Source organism: Nothoprocta perdicaria, unplaced genomic scaffold, assembly GCF_003342845.1.
Source record: "Nothoprocta perdicaria isolate Ctin4 unplaced genomic scaffold, notPer1 scaffold_2, whole genome shotgun sequence".
NCBI classification, from domain to species: domain Eukaryota; kingdom Metazoa; phylum Chordata; class Aves; order Tinamiformes; family Tinamidae; genus Nothoprocta; species Nothoprocta perdicaria.
This window is the reverse complement of record NW_020455204.1, coordinates 7,259,481-7,282,308: the sequence shown is the minus strand read 5'-3', so window position 1 is coordinate 7,282,308 and position 22,828 is coordinate 7,259,481. Positions and strand designations below refer to the sequence as shown.

Here is a 22,828-nt window from a genome sequence, read left to right as displayed (position 1 = left end):
CAAGGCAGGACGAGGTGGGTCCCGCACGAACGCCACCCTTTCCTTGGAACTGCTGTCTAAACGGCCTCGCTTCCCTAGGGACAGAGCCAAGTTCCCGCTGCTGCCCACCCCGCCGGGCTGCTCTTGCCAAGCCCGTCCCACCCCAGCACCCCCGGTGCCCATGGGGTTGGTTTTCTAGAGTCCTGCTGTTTCTAACAGAGCAGCTCAGTACGCACGTGTTGTGCTTTACAGCTCAAACACGCCACAAGATCCAAACACGAAACAGCCTGGAAACAGATACGGGTCACGAGTCAGTTCGACCTGGGAACGTCACCAGCTGAAATAACGAGCAAAAACCAAGCAGGTTTTCCAGGAGGAATCGGAGCTCATCTCACTTCCATTTGGAGGTGGCTGCACAGGGAAAGCGCCAAGCGCGAGACACGGGGCGCGCAGCCGAAAAATAGGCTCAGGAAAAAGAAAAAATGTCTTCAAATAACTTCACATGGCCTTTAACAGAGCATTATCAGGAGCTTTTGGGGGGTTTTAGGAGTATTTTCAGTGCTGGATGCAGCAGCAGAGCCTCTTGGTGGCATCTCCCCCTGCACGAGGGCTGTGTGGCTGCATCCCCAGTGGCTCCTGCTCCGGGTGCCCTGGCTCCTCACGCACCGTCGCGAGCAGAGAAACAGCAACTTCACCGAGAAGCCCCCAGGACTGACCCGAGCCCTGATAAAACCACCCCGGAGGTCCCCGTGCCCGACTGCAAAGGGCTGCAGGAGTCACCAGGCTGCCCCCCTGCCCTCCCCGGCCACGACGGTGACAGCAAGAAAACCCCTGTTAAATCAGGTCCCCCAGCAAGAATAAGCTCTCAGTGAATGTGTTATTATCTGTTAGCAAAGCAGCAGCTTCCCACCAAGGCTGGAATTTCCACCTCGGTTTGGCAGGCGCGGGGCTGTGAAATGATTACTGTGTTTACTTTTCCTTTGCTAACTATAAAATCCCATTCCGCCGCCCTGCCAAGAATGACTGAAGCTAATAAAATTCAGGCATTTGGAAGAAAGCAATAATAAACCTCCCTTTTGGGGCCTTTATGATGAAATTTCCCCACTCCAATCAGAGATTCTGCTGTATTCATGAACACCAGTGATGTCTCCAAGCGCACCCACATTGACTCAAATCAATATTTAGCTTTGCCCGAGATGGTGAAGCCTTTCCCTGCGTGGCTGCTGCAGGCAGCATCGTTGAATGCACAGCTACAAGCAGCCTTTGAAAATACACCCTATAAGACAGCTTATATGCATGCGTTTACATTGAGTGTACACAGATATATGTAAAAATGCATGTTATTCAATTAGTTAAAATGGAGAGAGAGGTTATACGCATGAGATATTTTTGGATTTCTTACAAATATCCGTCCAAATATATAGAGAGCGGTGATATAGTACACGCTAYATATTAACGTGCACATCTGCATATTCTAGAATAGCTTTCAATGACTGAACGACACTTAATGCTAGGGTTGTGTTTACATCTGCCACCTTGCCTTCTGCTGGGCCACAACGCCCGAGCTGCTGGCGCTGCTGATGTGGGKGCTGCAGCCTGACTGCTGGCGCACGAGCCTGGAAAACGGCCCGAAATCCAAACCGGAGCCTGATTTAACCACTTAACYGCCTGGGTTTGCACTGGTTTGCTCCTTGGTTAAGCAGGGCTGGGGTGGCAGATCCTGGCAAAGYTCCCATGTCCAGTGCATGGACAACACCACTCCTCCCTGCTCCCAAGCAAGCTCGTCCCACGTGTGCTGGGTGCGGGGGCCAGGAGGAGCTGGGGACAGCAAGGCCAAGCTGCACGGAGCTCGGAAAGCTCGGGAAGGGAAGCGCGCGGTGCTGGGAAGCGCTTGGCAAGGCCGGGCACCCAGGGAGGTCGGGCCCGTCCAGGTGCAGGCAGCAGCACGAGCAACATTTCTTCCAGTCGCAGGGCTGTGGCACGCGGAGCCCAGGCACCTTCACCCGCGAGCAGCCGGGTGAGCCGCGCGCCCTGCAACGCCGACTGCACCCAACAGAAAAGTCCAATTGTGCAAATGCTGGAGCAAATGCTCCTGCTTTGGAGGCCGAGCCTGGAGGCTCCCAGGTTGGAGCCCTGGAGCTCACAGGGCCTGGTGTTGCCCTGCTGAGGGGCCTGGCATGGTGTGTCCTGTTCGGGATGCAACTTTCCCGCTGGAATTCTCATCCTGCTCCCGGGGCTGCTGACGAGCCCTGGCGGCCCAGCAGCCACGGCTGCTCTGCAATGCCCAATGAAACAAACTCTTGTCCCTTCCCTGGGGATCCCTGTCCCTTCCCTGGGGACCGGCAGGGTTTGCAGGAGCCAGACGGCCCCTCAGAGCAGGGGCTGGGACACACTCGTGTCCTGCCTGCTCCTTGGAATCATCTCCTAAGGAGGGAGGGAGGGTGGGTGGGGGAAGGCAGGGAAAGACACAAACCCGGCCAGAAGTGTTTGCACAGTGCGAGAACAYGAACAATGCAAATATTTCAGCTTTCAAATATGTTTGGAATGACAGAGCGTGCCAACATCTCCCGCTTTCCCAGAAATAGCTTTTAAATCACTGCTGTCCTCGTGTGGAGCTGGCCCCTCTCCCTCCCCCATCCCGCAGCGCGTTTTATAACCAGGTTTTTATGGAGAGCAGGGCAGGCGGGCGGCAGCGCAGCGTGGGCAGGGGGGCATCCTGCATCCCAGTGCCACCGTGTCCCCAGGGCCTGCTGCTCTGCACCACCCAATGGCACCAGCTGCCCAGCACCCAGGATGCTGCAAGGATTTAACTTTAAAGCTGCTGCTTCTGAAGGGCGCGCTGCCCAAACGCGGGTCTGCTTCTTTTCCAGCTGTAATGAGCTCATCCAGCAGCTATTACCTTCTCCTTACAATTAAACCTTACTTAGCAAATGTGACTGCAGAGAGCTAGAATGGGGTAAAGAGCTCCAGCTCACCCCCTATTTGGGAGCAAAAGATAAGGAAGTGATTAAGAAAAAACAGAGATAAAATTCTCTTCCAGGGGTGCCAAACCCCAAAACTCTGGAGTCTCTTATGAGGCCTGGCTGTGTAAGTGACTCCATCYGTGTTCACACCAGAGCTGAGGGCCACCACCAATGCCACAAGGGCGCTGGTGCCTCCTCTGCTCCCTGTGCTGGTAGGACTGGGGAATCCTCATGCAAGTTACCAGGGAGGTGTTGAACTCCTCACGGCCAGACCTGATCCCGCGCGTGCTCCAGCACCCGAAGCAGCACCCGTTGGGACTGCCAGGCTGCAGAAAGCAACGGCCTTCGTTTTGCCTGGGGAGCTTGGGGYGCTCTCGACTGCACCAGGACTGGTCTAATCCAATTCTCCAAATTGGATTAGACTCCAGTTCTCTCAAAATCCAGATCTAAACGTGCAAAACCTCGTGAAAACCTTGGGGAGCGGGGGGACGTGGCGAGCAGGTGCCAAGCCAAGCTGCCGCCGGGAGAGATGCGGTGGCCAAGTGTCGGCRGGGACGGAGCCAAATGGGAATCAGCGAGCAGGAAGAGATGGATCTGGACGCGCCACCTCATGAGGTGACCTCACCAYGCAGAGGGGCTGGCGCAGGCACAGGGCTTTCTGCAGCTGCTCACAGGAAGGTCTTTACGAGCTGTTCTAGAGGTGCATTTGCACCCGCGGAGCTGGGTGCCGCGCTCGGCTGCAGCGGGCTCAGTGCTGATGCCACCTTGGTGGTTCTACACATGTAAACGGCCCAGATTCACAAGTGCCCAGATCTCGGGGCCAACAGACAGGGCCAGTTCTCAACATTTCCCACGGGCCATCACACCCACAGCAGGCCCTCAGAAGGCCGAGCCGCACACACCGGCTGCCAGCGCTCTGCCCTCACCTCGAGGCCCACAGCAGCTCATAGACCTGCTTGAGAGTGACTGCTCAAGGATAAAGCCACAAGAGATTGCCATCGATCCTGCTCCGAGGCTGCAGAGACTGAAAAACACCCTTGCAAGGACACTGCTCCCATACCCGAGCAATGCCCGCTGCTCCCGCTGCTCCTGGAGCTCCTCATCCGACCCRATCCCACAGCCTGCTCGCTCCGTCWCGCTCGCATGCAGCCCRGCTACATCCACGCACCTCATTCCCCACTCATGTGYCCACCAGTCAGGGGCAGCACATTTTCCTTTTCTTTGCAGACTCTGAAATTACAAATGGCTCCACTAAAAGCATTATCTTGTCCCGCTGAATTGCCTCTCAAGAGCTTTCTCCCTCTTTCATTAACAAATGTTTTAAGCCTCATAAAATGCACGCAATTCTCGGAAATGTGTCACAGACCAAGAGGCAAATGCAGGTCCTCACTCAGCAACTAATGCCCCAAGAGTGCCCTGGCCTATTAGAAACAAACAGCTGAGACACTGCGTGGTTTTCTGGCGAGAGGCAGAGCAGGACCGTGGATGGAAACAACATGCAGAGAGAGAAGCTGTCCTGGTTTGCTCACACTGCTTGGAGAGGGTTGTTGGTGTTTGTGTCTACGTGGTACATGGCCAACAGCTTATTTGCCCCATCGGGACATTGCTGCATGTCTCAGGGTCTCCAAATCTGGTTCTTTGCAGTGAGCTGCTCTATCCCTTCTCAGCACCAGCCCACTARCCAGGCAAGCACTAGCCGTTTGCAATCTGCAGTCACTGCAGCCTTTTTCTCCAGGAAATTCAGCCATTCTCCTCTTGAAAACTGAATCACTCTTGCTCTACCCCACTTCAAGCTAAATATCCTTCTCGTGGAGGGCACGTTAGCAGAATCTCACACAAGAACCACAAGCACCACTAGAAGAGAAGTCAGAATATCCTGGCACTCCCAAGCAGGACAAGCTTCCTTGTCCACGTGTTATTTCAAACCAGCTCCCACAGCAAGAGAGCAAAACACCCCATTGCCCTCAGGCGTGGACCCAACCTCCTGCCCCCCTGCAGTGAGGCTGGAGGTTTCTGCAGCCCAACCTGCAGCTGCATTAACCCCCTGTGCTCCCGGCTGCCCTGGTCYGCTTGTCCAGCAGGATTCTCCTGACAACCAGAAACATTCCCAAACTCGAGGTGAAGCCACACACGACCTAACCCACAGACCGTGCAGCTAAATCCAAACAGGCACGTGAGCAAAGGGGTCGCCTCCATCACATCACATGTGGAAAGGGGACACTTCCAAGTAAGCGATTCGCTTTGTTAAGCAGGGCTCAGGCAAGGGAGGTTTTCCTGGGGAAGACGCCACCGCAGAGCCACCAGGACGTCACCTGCCTTGGTGGCCACCTTCCAACCCCCCAAAGCCCAGGGTTCCACGCAGCGGGCACCACGAGTCACACGCAATTCCCCACGGACCCCAGACCCCCTCCCGTTACCTTCGAGAGGTCCTCGGTGCCTCCCTGCTGGCTCTGGCTCAGGAGCGGCGAGTGCCGCAGCAGCGGGTCCTGCAGCAGCTCCAGGCGGGGCCTCTTCGTCTCGATGAACTCCAGGTCGGCCGGCTTGGCCAGGTCGGAGAGATAGGAGTGCGCCTCGGAGCGCAGGTGCAGCTCCTGCGACCTGGGCACACACAGAAAGGACACTTCAAAACGGGCAGCGAAGCTCTGCTCCTTGCACCGACGCTGCCCAAAACCCTGCGAGGCCCTGAGGGAGGATGGAGGCCTCAACTCCTGCCCGTTCCCCGGGGAGGCACCAGGGGTGAGCGCTGCGCTGTGGCCACGGAGAGGGGAGCTGTTGTCCCCAGCGGGGAAGAGCCACCCCGGGCACCGGCAGCTCCCGGCCTGGCGAGCGGGAGGGACCTCGGGGCGGCCGCTGCTCCCACGGGGCTCAGACATCCTTCTCACGGGATGCAGTTGAGGRGGCTGTTTTTAAAAGCAAGCAGAAAATTTCTTTTGTGACTGGATGGATGTTTCCTAGCAGGAGCTTCCTGGGGGAATTACAAAGGGATCCTACAGAACACACGGAACTTTTCCTGTGCTCGAGGATCAAGCTCTGTTGCAGCCGCTCCAAGGGTGGGTTCCCAACATCTCGGACAGCTGTTCCTCTTATAAACACACGTATGCACAGGAGAGTCCAAGCTTGGACAAAAGCACTGCTTTTTTTTTCCCCACTTCCCACCTTGAACAATTGTTCAGGCCCTCCTGAGTCGYACGGTGCAAGAAGCCTCCCCAGATATCGACCAAAACCGACCAAACGGCCTCGGAGCCACACRGAGCAGCGGAGGGAAGGGAGGCACTTTGTGGAGAGCAGGCCCGAAGCCAGAGCCCCTGTGCACGGATGGGGCCTGGCTGTCACCTGGCATCACCAGAGGCCAGAYGGGGAATGACCCGGGGCCTGCGGAGGCGGCGGGGGCCTCTCCGGCACGCGCCGTGGCTCCGGAGCGCATCCGGATGGCAGCACTGCCCCGAGCTCAGCCCGGCCACAGTGCCGCAGCCACGGCAGCCGCTCGATCCCGACACACGGGAGCAGGGGTGGCCTCGGCCTCCTCGGCCTTCCTGGCGGGACAGAGCGGTCTCCCCGCGGCAGGATCGCTCTTGGAGTCGGCTCCGAAGCCCCACGGGCTTCACCCGCAAAGGCCTTTGCGCCGCACGGGCTCCTCTCGCGGCTCCGCTGCAAACTGAGCAGCCATCAGCAACTGCTGAGCAGCTCAGGTGCTAAAATATTCCAACACCCAAGGCTGCGCTGCACCACGGCAATTAAAACAACGGCGTAGCCATTTATTTTTCAAGGCCCTATTACCGAGCAGCTGCTAATTGCGCCAGGACAGCTCCGAGGGCGCCGCAGTTGTCAGCTCCGCTCGGAGCCCGCGCGTTCGGGCCAGGGCGACGCTCCGCGCGGTGCCGGCAGCTGCCGAGAGCCCGGGGCCGTGCTGGGAAAGCAGCTGCTACATTAGAAGGTGCTATTTCATTTCCATTTCCACATCCATCGGAGCTTCCATTAAATTTATCCACTGGAATTCCCAGCCGCTCCYGCTTTGCTTTGCGCAGCGTAACCTGCTCAGCCTGTCTTGGCTGCAAATTCACACGCTCCTCCGTGAAGCCTTCACACCTTTCCCTCTTTACATCCACACCTGCAGCGAGCTCTTTGCAGCGCGCTTTTATAGAGCCATGATGTGGAGAAAATGCTCTGCCAGAAGGGAAAAAAAAACCTGTTACATCCAGCTTGGGGCTTTGCTGCATTTTCTAACTAATTCCCAGCTGTYTCCTTTATTGCAGCAATTCCTACCRCAATACCTTGAGTTTTGGAGCTGCAACCACTGGGGCCCACCTGTGCCACCTGCTCCGGCTTGGGTAGGTCTGAGTCCCAGGGACAAAAGTGACCCAAGATTAGGCTCCGATTTAGGCCTAGAGACCCAAGGRAGTCCCCTGAAAACCAACGCACGTCCACCCCGGCGCGTGCGCTCCATGGGACAGGCAGGCCCTGTCCTTCTCGTAGCCCCTCCGGGTCCTTCAGCCTCCTCTTCCTCAGCTCTAGGCGCGGGGGGCACTGGGACACGGGACAGCAGCTTCCTGCAGTACCGGGGACGAAACCCAGCAGAGCATCAGGGCAAAAACCCTTCTCCCCTTTGCAACCAAGGGGTCAAACACCAGCAAAACGCTCAGAGGGCTCCTGCAAACCTCCCAGAGAGGGGACATTTTGTCTAATCCTGCTCCCATCCACACACAGCATTCCCTACAACGCAGGGCCAAGCACAACAGGGCGGAAAACTGGCTCTCTGTCCCTTGGAAGCAGAACCGAGGTGCAGAATCACCTTGGAGTAATTGTTTATTTCTTCTGGCCGAGATAGTTTCGTGAGCAATTGTCTCCAAAAATAAGTATTAAAAAACCCCATAACCCTCCAGTCACCACAGATGCAGACAGACAAGAAAATGCTTTTGAGGGGAGCAGCGGATATTCCCTCTGTTATCCCGGCGGGCAGAAACACAACAGGCTTGAGAGCAGAGGGCCGAGCAGGAGCACTCGGTTGGCAYAAGCGGAGGGCGCAGGACGGGCTCACCTGGGCTGGCTTCTTCCAAGGCAGCTCCTGCTTGGAGCAGAGCAGATGCTTCCCTGAACACTGCTATTTCAGAGCACAATATGCAAGGCCTGAATTATTCCTGCCAGGACCACGAGAAGCTTGAAACAAGTGGAAAACCCTGGTGGCAGCTGGGGGTCCCCGGGACACCTCTCCACTTCCATAGGCTCCTTGGGCACCCTTGAGATGACCTTCTGTGCCCCAAACCACTGCGGGGCAGAGCTACTGCAAGAGCTTCCATCCCGCATCCCAGCAAGGAGCAGCCTGTGCCATCCCAGCAAGGAGCAGCCTGTGCTGCTTTCCAGACGGGAAAAGGAGCCCATCCCATCAGGCCCAGTGTCTCCGGCTCCTCCTGCGCCCGTGCTTCCCTGTGTCCAGTCCAGAGGGAAAGGAGGAAGAAAATCCCACTTCTAGAATGCCGTTTTAAGCCGCAGTGAGCGACACTCGCAGGGGATCTCACTCGCTCCCGAGAAAAGTCACCTTTACAAACAGAAACTTAATTAAAGGCCATAAATAACAGGCGCTCGGCCGCGCCGCTARCTCGGGAACAGTTGGTGCCACTTGGCCCGGCGCAGATTAAGCCCTAAAAGTGCGCGCTGCATCCCCGAGCCGTGCCCGCCGCGCCGCCTCTCCGCACGCTCCCGACTCCCACAGCTCCCRGGCTCCTCAGTTGGAAGGATTAATCGTGTTCAATGAGCACAGTAATTAGGTGGGCTCCCATGTCACAGTGCACACGGTTGCAAAACCCTGCAGCTGCTTAACACGTCCCCGAGATCCCGCTCCAGAGCGGGAGGGAACCCTCCAAACTCTTCATGCCGCCTAAGCAGAGGGACTTCAGGAAAGAGCAAGGTCTCGTGAACGGGTAAAATGATCCCTTAGGAAAATAATGACTCAACTTCTTCTGGAAAAGGGCAGAATATCCTGTGTGAACACACATACTGCTTGTTAAGGCCACATCTTCTGCCACGGCAACCAATATCCACCCCAGCACCCGTGTGGGGTCTTGCTCCGTCACACACATGACAGAGCGGAGAAACATCCTGGTCTGATTTTCAGGAGCTCTGTCCCACTGGCACCTGGCATTTATACTCAGCCCAGTTATTCTCATTTCTTCTGCAGATCGAAATATACAGAGAAGAGAGAAAACTCTAATCCTTGTCTGCTTGCCAGGACATTCCTCTGCAAGAATTCCTGGTACGACTTGTACCAACAGCACATCCTGAAATACTTCTCTTTGCTCCTGCACTCCAGCTGGCACCGCCAACCGAACAAGCTACGGGGAAATCTGTGGATCCTTCCCAAAAGGAAAGGCTGCTACCAAAAACCCACCAAGGAAAGTAGTGAAGAAACACAGGGCCAGCTTTCCTATTGCTGCAGGTCCGAACGGTTCCAGTTTCCCTTCCTTCTTGGAAGCACAGTGAAGTCTTCATCCCTTTCCCACGGGGTGCTGGGGATGCTCCGGGGTTATTTAAGCGGGGAAGGAAGGAGCAGAGGGGCAGGTGAATCGGTGCAGGGGCCCAAGGGGTGGGAGCAGCGGGACCACAAGGCTCACAGACTCATCCCTTCAAGGGGGCAGGAGGGAGGAGACSATTCTGGAAGTGTCAGACGGGGCAAGCGGCACCAGACGCCGCTGCCTTGTGAGCGCCCGGAGCACCCCAGGGCCCCGTGTACAACTGCGGAGCGGGTCCCCGGGCACGGCAAAGCAGAGCCCTGCAGCAGAGCTTCCCAAGGAGCTTCCCAAGGAGCTGTACCACGGCAGGGGCTCTGTGTGCTGGAGAGACGAGCACCTCCCCAGCCCCAGGCCAACCCGGTTTGAGCGACATTAATAATTATGCTGAAAAATTCTGGTGACGCCCCCATCCTGCAGCCCCACAGCCCAACTGCTGCTATTTGGCTAAGCAGATCTACAGCCTAGTATGCTAATTGAGCTAAACTGAAGGGGTATTTTTAGCCTTACTACTGAGCGTATATTTTGCAAAAGTTCAGTTCTTCAGATGCTGCAGGGAAAAAGTGTGAAATGGAAAATTGAGGCTGTTTTTTAAGAAAAAAAAGTTCTGTTTTATATCACGCCTCAACTTAAACATTCTAGATAAAAGTGCTGAAATGCTCAAGGTGCCCACTTGGATGTGTGTCCAGACACGGCAACCCCAGCTTGCACCTGCCCACATTCGAGAGATTAGCAGCAGAAATCCCATGGGCGCTGGGAGGCTTGAAACGCCGTGAGCTGAAGGGAGCTGCCTGGGTGAGCAGCCGCGGTTCAGCGTGCGGGGCGGCACGCACCGCGGTTTGCAAGCTGCCTTTTTGTTATTTGCAGGAACTAAGACACATTTTTAAAACAGCACATTCAGACATCTTAGTTTTACTGGAGAGCAGACTTGGTTGTGCATTTTGCAAACAGCAACGAGTGTGTTCATGGCTCTGAAAAACAATYGCAGGCAGGGCCGATGCCGCCTGCCTCCCGGCCCCTCTCCCCAGACCTCAGCTCGCTCCTCAGCACGGSGCACCGCTTGGATTCACTTCCCCCCTAGTTTTGCAGCACTGCACTGCGGAAGCAAGGCTGTGTAGCTCTGCTCTAACCACGGTCAGAAACGGCACCACCCTGTGCAAACCCGGGCCCCCGCGGGGCAGAGCCCACGCTCCCCAATTCCCACCCCGCTCGGCATCAGGCCAAGTCTGTCACCCCGGAACACGGGGTGCTGCCAGCAAAGCACCAGGACAGCAGCATGTGCACCCAGTGCCCCCCTCAGCCCTTCTCCTCTCCCCAAACAACTCCAGTTTTAGAGACACAGACTCATCTCTCACCAGCCACGAGCAGCAGCTTGGTCGTCTGCGCTGCTTTATTCTTAGCCTGGCCAGGGAGCGGGCGTCAAAAAAAGCTTTGCATAAATCTACTGCTCTAAGGTTTGTATTTGGCTTCCAGGCTATTTTTTTCCAAAACCACTAAGTGTCAAATGCAGAAGAGAAACTGTGAACCGGAGAGAAAGAGAGAGCAGCGTTTTGTGACGAAACAGAGCGCCAGAGCGATGGCCTTTAAAGCACACGAGCCCCTGTGGTTAATGCAGCTACAGCATCTGCAGCCACACGGCACCCGCCCGGCTCGCACACAAACACTAATAGCCTCGCATGGGAGGCAGCATCAGACGGGGAAAAACAAAAACAAAACCCCAGCGAAAGCTGCAAGAGGAAGGCAGAAAGAGAAACAGAAACAACGAAAGCGAGGGGCAAGGGAGCAGCGAAAGAGGAAGTGGGGATGAATGGTGGAAAGGACTAAAGGGAGGAGTGAGAACAGCTCCAGGGAGCTACTGGCCCCGAGCACCAGCACAGCAGCGTTTCCACACTGCAGGAAGCCAAGGCAAGCAGCCACGGGCATGGGGGGCTTCAGGGAAGACTTGGGGGGAAGGTGAGTTGAGAGGCCTTTCAAGTGATGGATGAGCTGAGGGAAGGGGCCAGCTGGCCGAGGTGTCACTCGCATTAGCCCTGCTGAGCTCAGACGGGCCCGGGGACGGAGCGCGGCCTCCAGCAGCAACAACGAAGCGGGGTGCCCAGGGCCCCCCTCCAGGTCACAGCGCTGCGCCCRGAGCAGGAGGGGCCCAGGGGGACCTTGGGGACAGGCGCCCTTTACCTCTCGTTGCCGGGCTGGAACTCGGAGAGCAGGGATGGCCTCCTCCGCTGCGGCTGCATGATGGAGCCCGGCGGCAGGTGGGACGCGTAATCCCGGGAATGGTGCTGGTACTCTAGGAGCGCGACATCCTGTGGGAACAAACACGGGACATGCGGTTAGGCGGGCCCCTCGGTGCCACCCCCGGGCCCCTCGGTGCCACCCCGGCCCCGCGCACCAACGCCGGGGCTGCTCGCAGGGGCGGCGGCGCCTTCGCAGCCCCCGGGGAGAATAAAGCAAAACGCTCAAGTCGCGGGCTGCCTTCGGCTTCGATAACCAGCACGGCGGCTTCGGAGAAAAAAGAGGGGGATGAGAAATCACAGCGTTATCTTGACAGCAGCCCTTTAAACACAGCCCCCCTGGGCTGCGCTCGAGCAGCCTCAAAGGAGAGTTTGCTGCTTATTATGTGCACGTCCCTTTTGTTCCTTGACCCTTGGAGAGTACAGTACGGTATGTTCCCGCTTTAATTAAATAAGGAGCCCTCCTGCTCTCTGCCACAGGCTGATTCCAGCAGCACTGCTTCAGCAGCTCCATTTCAATTGCTGTGTTTTATTTGCAGATAGATACTTGACCAGAAAAGAAGACTAATCATCTAATTAACCGAGACCTTCAGCAATGGCACAGAAAGCCCAGCCACCGAATATCCCTGGTAACATCGACAGATATTTATGTTAGAAAGAGCCTCCTAGGAGTCTGTTTTGAACTGTTCTCACCTGGAATAATAAAGCTCCAACCCCTAAAAAAACATTGGAGACTAAAATCAGTAAATCAATGAGTAAGTACGTGCAGTTGGGGTGGAGGAGAAGACTTGCAACAGAAACTATTTGCTCAGATGTGATGAAGACCAATACGGCGCAATACTACAGAGTAAATGAAAAAAGTACCTAAATAAGATGAATTTGACTAACAAATACAGGATTTGGGACCTTAGATCACAACAGCTTCCACGTATGGAGCTCTCTTCGCAACGTGGAGCTGAGCAGCACACCCGCTCCTGCGCTGGGTCCCATGCCCTCCTTCAGCTGCGGATCGGGAGCAAACACGAGGAGTAGCAAACTCCACATCCCTGGCTCTCCGAGGGCAAAACAACACGTTTGCATAGTAGCTTTCTGGAAAGCTGGGAATAAAACTAGAAATCCAAAGCACTCAGGGCAGGGGAGCCAAGGAAAACAGATCCTGCCCCAAGCTCAGCCTCTCTTGCACAAAAGCTGCAAAGAGCCAAGTAGCACCAGGAACGGTGGTGGCTACCGCCTGCCAGTCCTCCCTGGGCCTGGAATAGCACAGGGTATTAATTTTTGGAAGCAGGCTCATTTCTCCTCAACATCAGGCAGAAGAGCAGTGCTAAGTCCTTGCTCTTCCTTGACTGAGCCTGGTTCATGGAGATGATGCTGTTAACGCTGCTACCAAGCAAGGTAGCTGCCCTGTTCTGCAGCTTCTGCCTTTGCTTGCCGGAGCTCGGAGCTCCGCACGTAGCCCAGCGGGATGGGGAAGGTGCCGCTGGGCGCAGACCTCCAAGCCGGGCCTTCCAGCATCAGCACCGAGCGCGAGGTCCACAAGCACCAACTCCAGCTTCTCCAGACATGGCCCAACACTTCCCAACCAGCTCTGCTTTGCTCGCGTCAGCCTTCAGTTTAAGCAAAGAAAATCTTTTCCTTCCCACTGCTTTCCTTTTTTTGACCCATTCTACTATTTGCTCGCTCTCTTCCCCTTCGTCTCTTCACATCTCTCTGCAATTCCCCATCTCCTACCCGCTCACTGCTGGAGCACCTTCTCCAGGGCTCTCCGCTCCCTTTCTCCCGTTGCCTCCTAGTGGGATTTTATCCCTTTTCTACATTCCTTGTGTCTCAGCTGCTCCTACACAGAATATTGCGACTTCCGGAAACCCCACAGAATTTCATAAGTTCAGTAAATGTCAGGAGATAAAAATTAAAGAACGAACAGGGGATGAGGTTAATGCCTTCTTCGCTTGCTGACAGAAATTAACCTTCTCTGCTCAGCTGAAGGAGGAGGGAATATTTCCKAAACAACCCAAGCAAAACAGCACAATCACAGAAGCCTCAATTTCAAGACCTGATCACCTGCATAACAAAACAGCAGCTTCCCCAGCAATAATCCTGAACGAAAGGCACCGTGTGGGCTCTGAGAGCGAGGCCAGAGCCTCCTCACGCCGAGGACCGGCCCGCGCGGGGTCCTGGGAAGCTCCAGAGGGCACAAGGCGATGCCAAGGGGCTGCATCCTTGTCCGTGGCGGCTCTTGGGCAACATTCTCCTGCTGGTCATGAGAGCAGAGCTTCTCCCAGGCCAAATTCCTGCATGCGGAGCGCGGGGCGGCTTGGAGAGCAGGAGAGGACGGTCGGGTGCCTGCGGCGGGAGCGCGCGGAGCCGCCAGCTCCTCTGCATCCTCCAGGCCCGGGAACGCGTCGCTCCCGCTGTCCTTCCAAAGCCGCCTGGYGTCACGCCGCGCTGCGTCGCTGCCGCGGCCAAGGGCGCCGAGAAAGGGAGGGCTGTCAGCGCCGAGCACAGGAACAGACACCTCAGAGCCAGCAAACCTTGGCTCTGAAGCTCAGGGGGGAGCCAGCTGGGTCAAACGGGGAGAAGGACGAGGAAAAATCCACATTATTGAGGCTCAGACTGTGCTTGGAGACGAGCGGGAAGCGAGGCGCGGGCAGGAGGGCACGAGCGCCCCAGAGGAGCGCACCTTGGGACCCTTTGGAGCACCCCCAAACACGGGTGCCTCAGGCTCAAACAACAGCAGGAGCTGCAAAGACGGACAGATTCACACAGCGCCTAATGCCACAAATCCCTGGGACGCAGCGACACAGCACTGGGATAAATAAAACACTTGAGCCAGAAGCGGCCCCGTTAAAACATGTTTTGTCATGCGGCAGCCTGCAAGGACACTTTGGCCTGGCGGGGCTTCCCAGAGCCGCCGCGGCTGCCGGGAAAGGCGGGATGCGCTCAGGGAAGGTGGGATGCGCTCGGGGAGGGCGGGATGCGCTCCCGCTTCCCTGCCCGAAGGGCTGGGAGGGAGCCTGGGGCAGTCTCAGGTCTCACTGTTGTCACTCCAGCCAGGAGCGCCGGCTCCCTCCCCTTCCTGCAAACCCGCTGACCCGACATAACCCGAGACTATCGGGCTCGTTTAGATACAGGAATCAAACTGCCTGCAGCCAGGAGAGCTGCTGCAGCGAGGCAGAACAGCCCTCAGCAGCACAAAAATGCAGAGAGACCCACACAGAAAAAAAAATATATATATATATAAAAAATATATAATATATACATATATATTATATAATATATATTTTTAAAATATATATATTATTTATTTTGCATAATTTTTGAAATCTTTGTGCTTGCTGCCTTCCCTTGCCGGGCAAGGCGCCTGCCGGCGTCCCCTGCGCACAGCCCRAATTGGCCCCCAGACACCCCAGCCAGGTCAGGCCCAAGGAAAGCAAGGCCTGGGCCGAGGTTGGCCACGAAAGCACCGAGCTCTTCCCGCTCTGCAGCGCCGGGTGCTTTCTGCTCCCTCGGAGAGGCGCAGGCTGCTCCCGTCCTCCTCCYGGCTTCCCCACGGAGCCAGGGGCAGCCCTGGTGTCTGGTTGCAGGTGCTCTGTGCTTGCTGGCAGGGAAACGCTGTYGGCGCTGGACTCCTGCCATGGAAAAGCTTGAGAGATACGGATATATATATTTTTTTCCTTCCCAGAATGATTCTCTGCTTTGGGGAGAAAGAAAACCTCTGCAAACTGGTCCTGCTGAAGGGCAAAGGAGGAGGTTGGTGGCCCAAGCAGGTCCCTCCAAGCGCGGTGCTGTCCGTCCCACATCCTCTCTTCAAGTCACGGAGATGCTCCCGCACATTTTAACAAAAGCAGAGCAATCCTCAGCCACCCCAAGTCGGTTATGCTGTTGGAGATAAGGTCGGTAATAAAAACCTGGCAGAACACACGCATTTCTATCTTGCCTCCGGGGACGCAGCCTGTGCCGGAGGGACAAACGGCCGCATTGTTCTGCCCGGCGGCTCCGCCGTCGTCTCCGGGCCCTGCTGACTCGGCCTTTTGTTCGCGGCGCTGCCCGCGGGGCCTCTTGGTGGAAGGCATCGAGCGCCGCCCCGTCCCCGCTCCGGGGCCGCCGCGGCGCATCCTGCGGACACCCTGGCGCTCCGGGCCCGGCTCAATACACCCTTCATGGGAAGGGGGCACGTGCTGGGCGGGCARTGCGTGGCCGGAGATGGCAGCGGCTCCATCGGCGGCGGCTCCACGTGCAGCAGGGCGCTCATCACGGGGCTGCCCCTCGCCCTCCATCATGGGACCCCAGGCTCTTGTCTCTGCACCCCGGGCACCTCGGAGCGGGGCCCAGCTCCCCACCTCGACGCCCTGGGGCTCCTTTGGGGAGCACGGCTCACGCAGGGCGATGCTGATCCTTGCATGGCCGGGCCCCATCGCCAGGCTCCATCTCCCATCCACAGGCACAACCCACCTGCGGGCACTGCTGCCTTTCACCGCCCGGCTGCTCCCGCCTGCTCCTCCTCTGCGCTGCCTTTCCAAAGGTTCTGCCCTCCTCTGGAACCGGAACGCAGGGATCACAGCGAGGATGGGCAAAACCCCTGCTCTGGGTGGTGCAGCTGGAGCCGGCGGGGCAGGCACCGCTGCAGGCCTCCGAGAGCAGCGGGAGGGCCGAACCTCGTGTGCAGCAATTTTCATTTTCTTCTGAGGATTTACAACACTGGGATCAGTCAAAAGCGCCTCCCTTACCAAACCACGTGCAAAAAGCAACCGGAGAAATTTGCAATAGATGGACGAAATACCACTCTCATGGATGAACACTGTATCCTAAGAAAAACAAACCACAGCACCTAGTGCTCTAAGTCCCTGGCGGCACCTCCTGGCATCCCAAACGTGCATTGCTCCCACAGGGAAGGAAGCCAAGGCACAAACTGGGCAGCCTCAGCGTTCAGGAGGGCGCAGGAAGCAACTGGACAGGCAGGAGGAAGAGGGGAGAGCCCTCCCGTCCCCAGGGAATATTGATCATCGGGAGGCTTTGAAGGGAAGAGGGACGTGCGCAGCACACGGAAATCGATCTGTTTACAGAAAATATCGCCAGGTTGCCTGAAAACGAATATCCCTCATGCCAAGGTTTCCTTCGAGAGAGCATGAACCCCGGACACGTTAGAAGGTTAGCCGTAGATGTAATGTGTTTCTTCACCTTTAGCTAAAGGTCACGGAGCATTCAACAGAATTCCTCCATTCCCAGGCTGGACATGACAAATGGCCCAGACACGCCGATACTACAGCTGATTAATATAGAAGACGCAACATCTCCCTTCAGGTCTGTCGAGAACCACGTAATGCGCCTAGGAAAAAACTACCCGCTCCTGRTGGATTTCAGTTTTACCTGAAAAATACCAAGCAAACCAGAACCTTCCTCCTTCCCTTCTTAAAAGMAGGCATGCACACATGCTTGGCAGAGTTTTTTGATTGATTTTCTTTTTTTAATACCTACAGAATGGAATTGAATAGACGGTCACTCTAACTTGCCTCTCAGAGAACTGTGGGTCCCAAGAGAGGACGGTGAGGGGGACAATACCCCAGCACGGACACGGACTGGCCCATTCCGAGGAGGAACCTGCTCTTCTAAGATCYACCTGGCACTGCTTCTGTTTGCATTGACTCCATCTCTTCCCATCCCTTCCCCAAACTCAAACTAACTAAACTCAAACAATGGCACAGCTCATGGTTGAGCTCAGTATCCCTGCAGGGCCACACTGCCCTCACTGAATCTGTCACAGATAAACCAGCACTAATTATACATATAGATATATATGTATATTACACATATATGCATATTGCAACAGCCTTTGCAGCTGCGCTGTGCTCAGCCCTGCCCGCGCACCCAGGACGAGACCAGGGGGTTCTGCAGCGGGAGCCCCTGCAGCCAGGCCAMGGCTCTGATGATTCCCACTTCCCAAGGATATCATGGAAGGCAGCAAAGCAGAAGCCCAATGCAATTAGATGCAAGACGTGTTTGTTTGGGGGAGGCTTTGGCCTCTACAGCTTTCTTCCAAACAAGCTCTCGCTGTGCAAAGACAGCCCGTGACGAACTGCCCCGGCCAAGACGCACAGGCAATAACACCTCAATATTCACCAGCGTCGCAGCTCCAAAGCAGTCAGGCTCTCCCAGCAGCCCCACGGGAGAAAGAGCCGAGCGTGGCAGGGCTGGCCACGTTCCCAAGGGACGCTCCATGCGGCATCCCGAGCGGAGACGCGGCGCATCCCACCCGCACAAGCCTCGGGCTTTACCTCTAAGGACCAAGGGGCACCCGACGCCTCGACAGGATCACGTAGCTCGGGAAGGCCACGCGCGGCTGGAAAAACAGCTCCCAGGGCAAAAGCCAGGAACGTCTTCCAACATCAACGCGGCGGAATAAAAGCGGCATTCAGGGTAGCCCGAGCGCAGGACATGCAGCTCGCAGCCCCGCCGCCCATCGCCAGCCTGGCCAGCGCAGTTTGCTGCTGCCGTGACACCAAGGGGCAGCAAGACACGAGGACTCAGCACCGCGACTGCCAGCAATGTTCACCCTTCCAAAAGCCCTCTCCACGCGGGGTTTTAAGGCGCCTGGGGGTTGTTTTTAAACAAGGGCTCTGCAACAAGTGCAGATCTGGCTCACCCGGCCACATCCCRTTTGGGATCCTGACGCAGAGAAGTGGGGTTTCCCGGTTGGGAAGGTGGTCCGTGGGTGACCCCACTCGCATGGAGCGGACTGGGAGCCCGATGCCAACCCGGCCAGCGCGGCTCCGATCCCGCACAGGAGGCTCCTTCATGCCCTCGCACACAGGGCCCCAGTGAGCTGCCCGAGTGGGCGCCCTCCCACCCTGCCCTTCAGAGCCTCTCCTGCCCTGTACATGAGGCCCTTCCCTGCCAACTCTGCACTTCCAGGCTCCCAAGCCAAGCGCTGACATCGCTGCAACGGGAATTCTGCAGCTCAAGGGGCGTCACTGGCAGAACCAGCCCTGGGAGGAGGCGGCTCTCGTGCACCAAGCAGTCGGCTCCGAAGAGCAGCCCGGCAGCCGGGCCGCACTCCTGCACCTAACGAGATTCGCCTAAGCAGCCTGAGCTGACTAAAGCTGTTCCACTAAGGAGAGTTTTTTTCTGTTAAGGGCTTAAACCTAAATCATTCAAACACCCAGGGTGAGCAAGCACAGATGTGAGTGGCAGATACAGAAGGGAAAGGCAGGACCTGGGTGAATTAAACCTCACAAGCTCCAGGGCGCTCAGTGAGAGTCCTGCCCCCACATGCCGGCTCCGTTTGTGCCCTGATCCAAGAGGGGACAAGGCTACAGGTCAGAGGGAAGGACAGGGAAGGTTTGGGGAAGGATGGCATAGAAAAGGCTGCTCCCTCGCCAGGACCAGCACTGGYGGCCAGGATTGCAGGATGGTTTTGCAGGAGACACGGGAGCTTTTGGAGATGTTGAGGCCAGGGACAGGCTTGCTGGGGGCTGAGGAGCCCAATTCCCGGGCAGGAGGTCCTGAACCAGCACCACGGGAGCGCCGAGTCTCTCCTCCCCGAGCAGGGACTGCAGTGCACACTCTGTGCCCATGGTTCACGCACTGCCCCTGCTCTCCCCCACACTCCTGCTGCGCCTGCCCAGCCACTTTCCTGCTGGGAAAGGCCCTGGGGGCTCCACACTCGGATACAGAGCACCCACATCCAGTAGCACCACGACAAGAGCCGCCAAGCAGCTGGGAAGGGGCAGAGGGGCTGCAAGTGCGGGAAGGAGAGGGTTGCACAGGAAAGGAACGATGCAATCCCATATTTCAAGTCTGGAAAYGACCTGATTCTGCTCCGCGGCCACCTCGGAGCGCGGCGGGGCGAGGGCGGCGGGCCTTACCGCGTGCGGGCGGGCGATCTGCACGGGGTAGGACATGGCGTGGGGCGGGTAGCGCGGCTCGGCCGCGCGCCAGCTCTGCGTGGCGGGCTGCGTGGATCCGGACATGGCGGGCGGCGCCCTCGCTGCTCCGAAGCGGCGGCACGCGGGCTCAGGAGAGGCRCGAGCTCCTCGTCATCGCGCGCGCGCTCCGCACGTCACGCCGACACTGCAAGAAAGAGGAGAGGGGCAGGTTACACCTCGGGCACGCAGAGTCCTGCTGAATGCGTCGCAGCGAACGCGTCCCATCGCGGGGGCAGTGGATGTCGCCCTCCCCAGGCCCCTCCATGGTCCCTGGGGTCCCAGTGCGGCTCCACGGCCCCAGTGCGCAGTGGGCGGCAGAGGCACCCGGCAACGCCGCCGCGACAGGCCCCACGGGCAGCCGAGGGCGGCCGAGCACGTGCGAAACCCCAGGCGCTGGGAAAGGCAAAAGAGGAAGATGTTTTTCCCCTGCCTCGAGACCGCAGAGCGGCGCTTGCCGGTAAGGCTCTTGCTGTGAGCGCCAAGAGGCGCCAGGCTGCCCCGCTGCTGCCTGCGGCCACCGGGGCTCTCCCAGCAAGARCAAGACCTAAACAAAGCAGTGGCCTCGGCCTCAAGATGGGGGAAAGCAACCTGAGCAGCAACCCCGCTTTTTTGAAAAGAAGRGAGGAAAACGGGTTTGCAGCAAATCCCAGTGACGACCAAAGGATGACGGCAGGCGCAGACACCTCCGCACGGCTCCCAGGAGCGGCTGCTCGGCAGGGAAGCACCGAGCGCGGCCCGGCAGCAGCCCCGGCGGCAGAGGGGACGTYGTCCCGCGGCCAGGAAAGCCCCTGCACACGGGGAATTCAGGGCGCTGCTGTCCCCAGGGGCCCCTCCAGCCGCAGGGAGGGTCCAAAGGCTCCCGGGGCTGGAAGTGCGGGAGGGTCAAGCCCAACACGGACCCGAAACAGCACTCAGGAAGGCTCTGCCCATTGCAGCATCCTTTTTTTTTGCTTCCTTTCAGGAGAGGAACCCAAGCRCCAGGAGCAGATTAGTGGAAATAAAGGAGAACGCGCACAGCCAGGTTCTTCAAACGTCCGTGACTGCGCYGCTCGGTTCCTACTTCCCTCGGTCGATTTTGATGAGGAACAGACATTGTCTCACTGCAAAAGTATGTCTGTGCTCCGCGCGGAGCCTCCAAGAGAGCCCGCTCCATCCGCGGCGCTGCATTAGCCGTTACAGCGCGAGCCACGAGGAGATTTACGGGCTCTGATTAGGAACAGGAGGAGGCGGGAGGCTCCCGGAGCAGGGAGGCTGCAGCGGCTCCTTGCACCTGCCCGGGAGGGCGCAGGCTCCTCCGGCACCTCCTCACGCCGCCGGGCCGGGAGCCACGGGCGAGTCGGGCTCTTACGGAGCAGGGGACACGGCAGCAGCAAACGGGGTGATCAGCACCCGTCATTCACCACCCTTGCTGCTCCTTAAAGCTAGAGCAAACCTTACYGAGGTGTTCCACACTCCCAAGGGGAAAGCCTGGATCCTTGGCCTGACATTGCCAGGACGGAAACGTGGATGAGCCGCCACGATCGCCCTGCACCTTAGCTCGTGTCTAAGTGTGAGAACAAGACCCTTCTAGCTCACAAAAAATACAAGTTGACCTCTCCTTGAAAAGGTTTTTAAGGAGAACGAAACACCCTGCTCTGCTTTCCCAACCTCATCTTCAACTTCTTCTTTTTCAAAGCAGAGACCTGCTGAAACGAGATTAACAGAATATTGTGTTTCTTCAGTCCAGAGCAGCGTTGCTCAACTTGTGGTCTGAAGACCACGGATGGTCGGCAGGAGACATTGGGAGGGAGCCCACAAACCGATGGCAAAAAGACCTTGCTGAAAGGCAACAGGCAGCGTGTGCCAGGCTGGCCCCTGCGAGGTGGGCACTGTCACCTGGCACTAATTACACACCTTAACTTACACATCTTAAATAATTCCTTAATTCTAAATATATATATATATATATATATATATATACAAACACATACATATATATTCACGGCTGGCCTTTGCTCTTTGCATTCTGCTATATTGCGCCCCTCCTTTTTGGTTTCATGGCTCCTGTTGCTGCATTTTCCCCTCTCGTTGGTTTATAAAGCTTGACCATCTCCCATTTAAGACGCCCGAACCGGCAGAGGCGACACGCGGGTGGCCCGACAGCAATCGCGGCGGCTCCGGTCACACAAGGACAACGCYTCCCGTGCGGCACGGAGCCCTCAAACGGGTTCAAACGCTTCCCCRGGGCCCATCCAACACATCCACATCCATGTCCACGTCCACATCCCCCCGAGCTACGGGCTGCAGCTTCAGGCTACGCTGCCCATAGGGACATGGTGCAGAATTAAAGCTACTGACAAGGAAAAGGGAAGAAAAAGAGCCACGGAAAAAGGGGGGATATGGATTCACGCATAGGCCGTTCATGAAACAAAGGAGTTATTTTAAGGGCAGGCTGGAAACAGAAAACAAATTAACCACGTGAGGCCTTTGTTGRAGATGATCCTGCAAAGACAAACAGAAAGGCCCAAAGAGGAAATTAAAAAAAAAAAAAAAATCCAAAAGGTTCCACCCAGGCTCAGGCACTGCACCGGACGGGAGACAGGGTTGGGAAAAGAGGAGCGATAACCACATGCCAAAGCACTRGGTAGGTGGGAGCAGCCAAAGGAGCCGGGTGAGAAAGGGGCAGAATCCCCCCGGGCCCCTCTGCACCGCCGAGATGTGGCGGTTCCGATTCGGCAGCTCTGGATCTCAAGTTTTCCCCTCTCCCGAGGGCGAAYGTCCTGCCTGTCCCTCGGTCCCTTCCCTGCACACACCACCTCCCCACCGCAGCTGCCCCTCCTAACGTTAAACATCTGCTTGAACATCCCAACCCCTCGCTCAGCACTAACCTCAGTTTAACACGCACACAGCTGCAAATCAAGGGGGGAAAAACGAGCCCTAATGAGCACAGAGCCCACGGGCTATGGGAGCCGCGCTCCCAAGCTCCGTAAGGAGCAGGGCACCGGGACACCCGTCGCAGGCAGCTCCTCCCGCGCAGGGCGCAAAGCGCCCGCGGCACCTGCGCGCCCAACGCGCCGCTCATTTGCTTTTCAAACGCTCGGGTTGGCACCGCGGCAGAGACGGGTCCTCTGATGTCTCGGGCGCGTCTCGAAAGCCGAGGGCCTCGTCTCCTCGAGACTCTTTGTTGAACAAATTATCCGGCTCGGGAGTGACGTTTTTGATTATTTACATCCTGAAAGAGAAGGGAACCGCATTTG

General features: G+C 57.2%; 1 protein-coding gene across 2 annotated transcripts in view; it reads right to left on the bottom strand.

Moving 5' to 3' along the window:
- The window catches only part of NCOR2 (nuclear receptor corepressor 2), a 128,971-nt gene extending 109,294 nt beyond the window's left edge, over positions 1-19,677 (bottom strand). For both annotated transcript variants that reach the window (XM_026037608.1, XM_026037607.1), the window contains exons 1-3: positions 19,533-19,677; positions 11,618-11,745; positions 5,360-5,540 (exon numbers count right to left, since the gene is read on the bottom strand). In XM_026037608.1, coding sequence (XP_025893393.1) covers positions 5,360-5,540; positions 11,618-11,745; positions 19,533-19,637 — 414 coding nt within the window. In that variant the 5' untranslated portion in view covers positions 19,638-19,677. The remainder of the gene's footprint in view (positions 1-5,359; positions 5,541-11,617; positions 11,746-19,532) is intronic.
- Between the last annotated feature and the right edge of the window lie 3,151 nt (positions 19,678-22,828).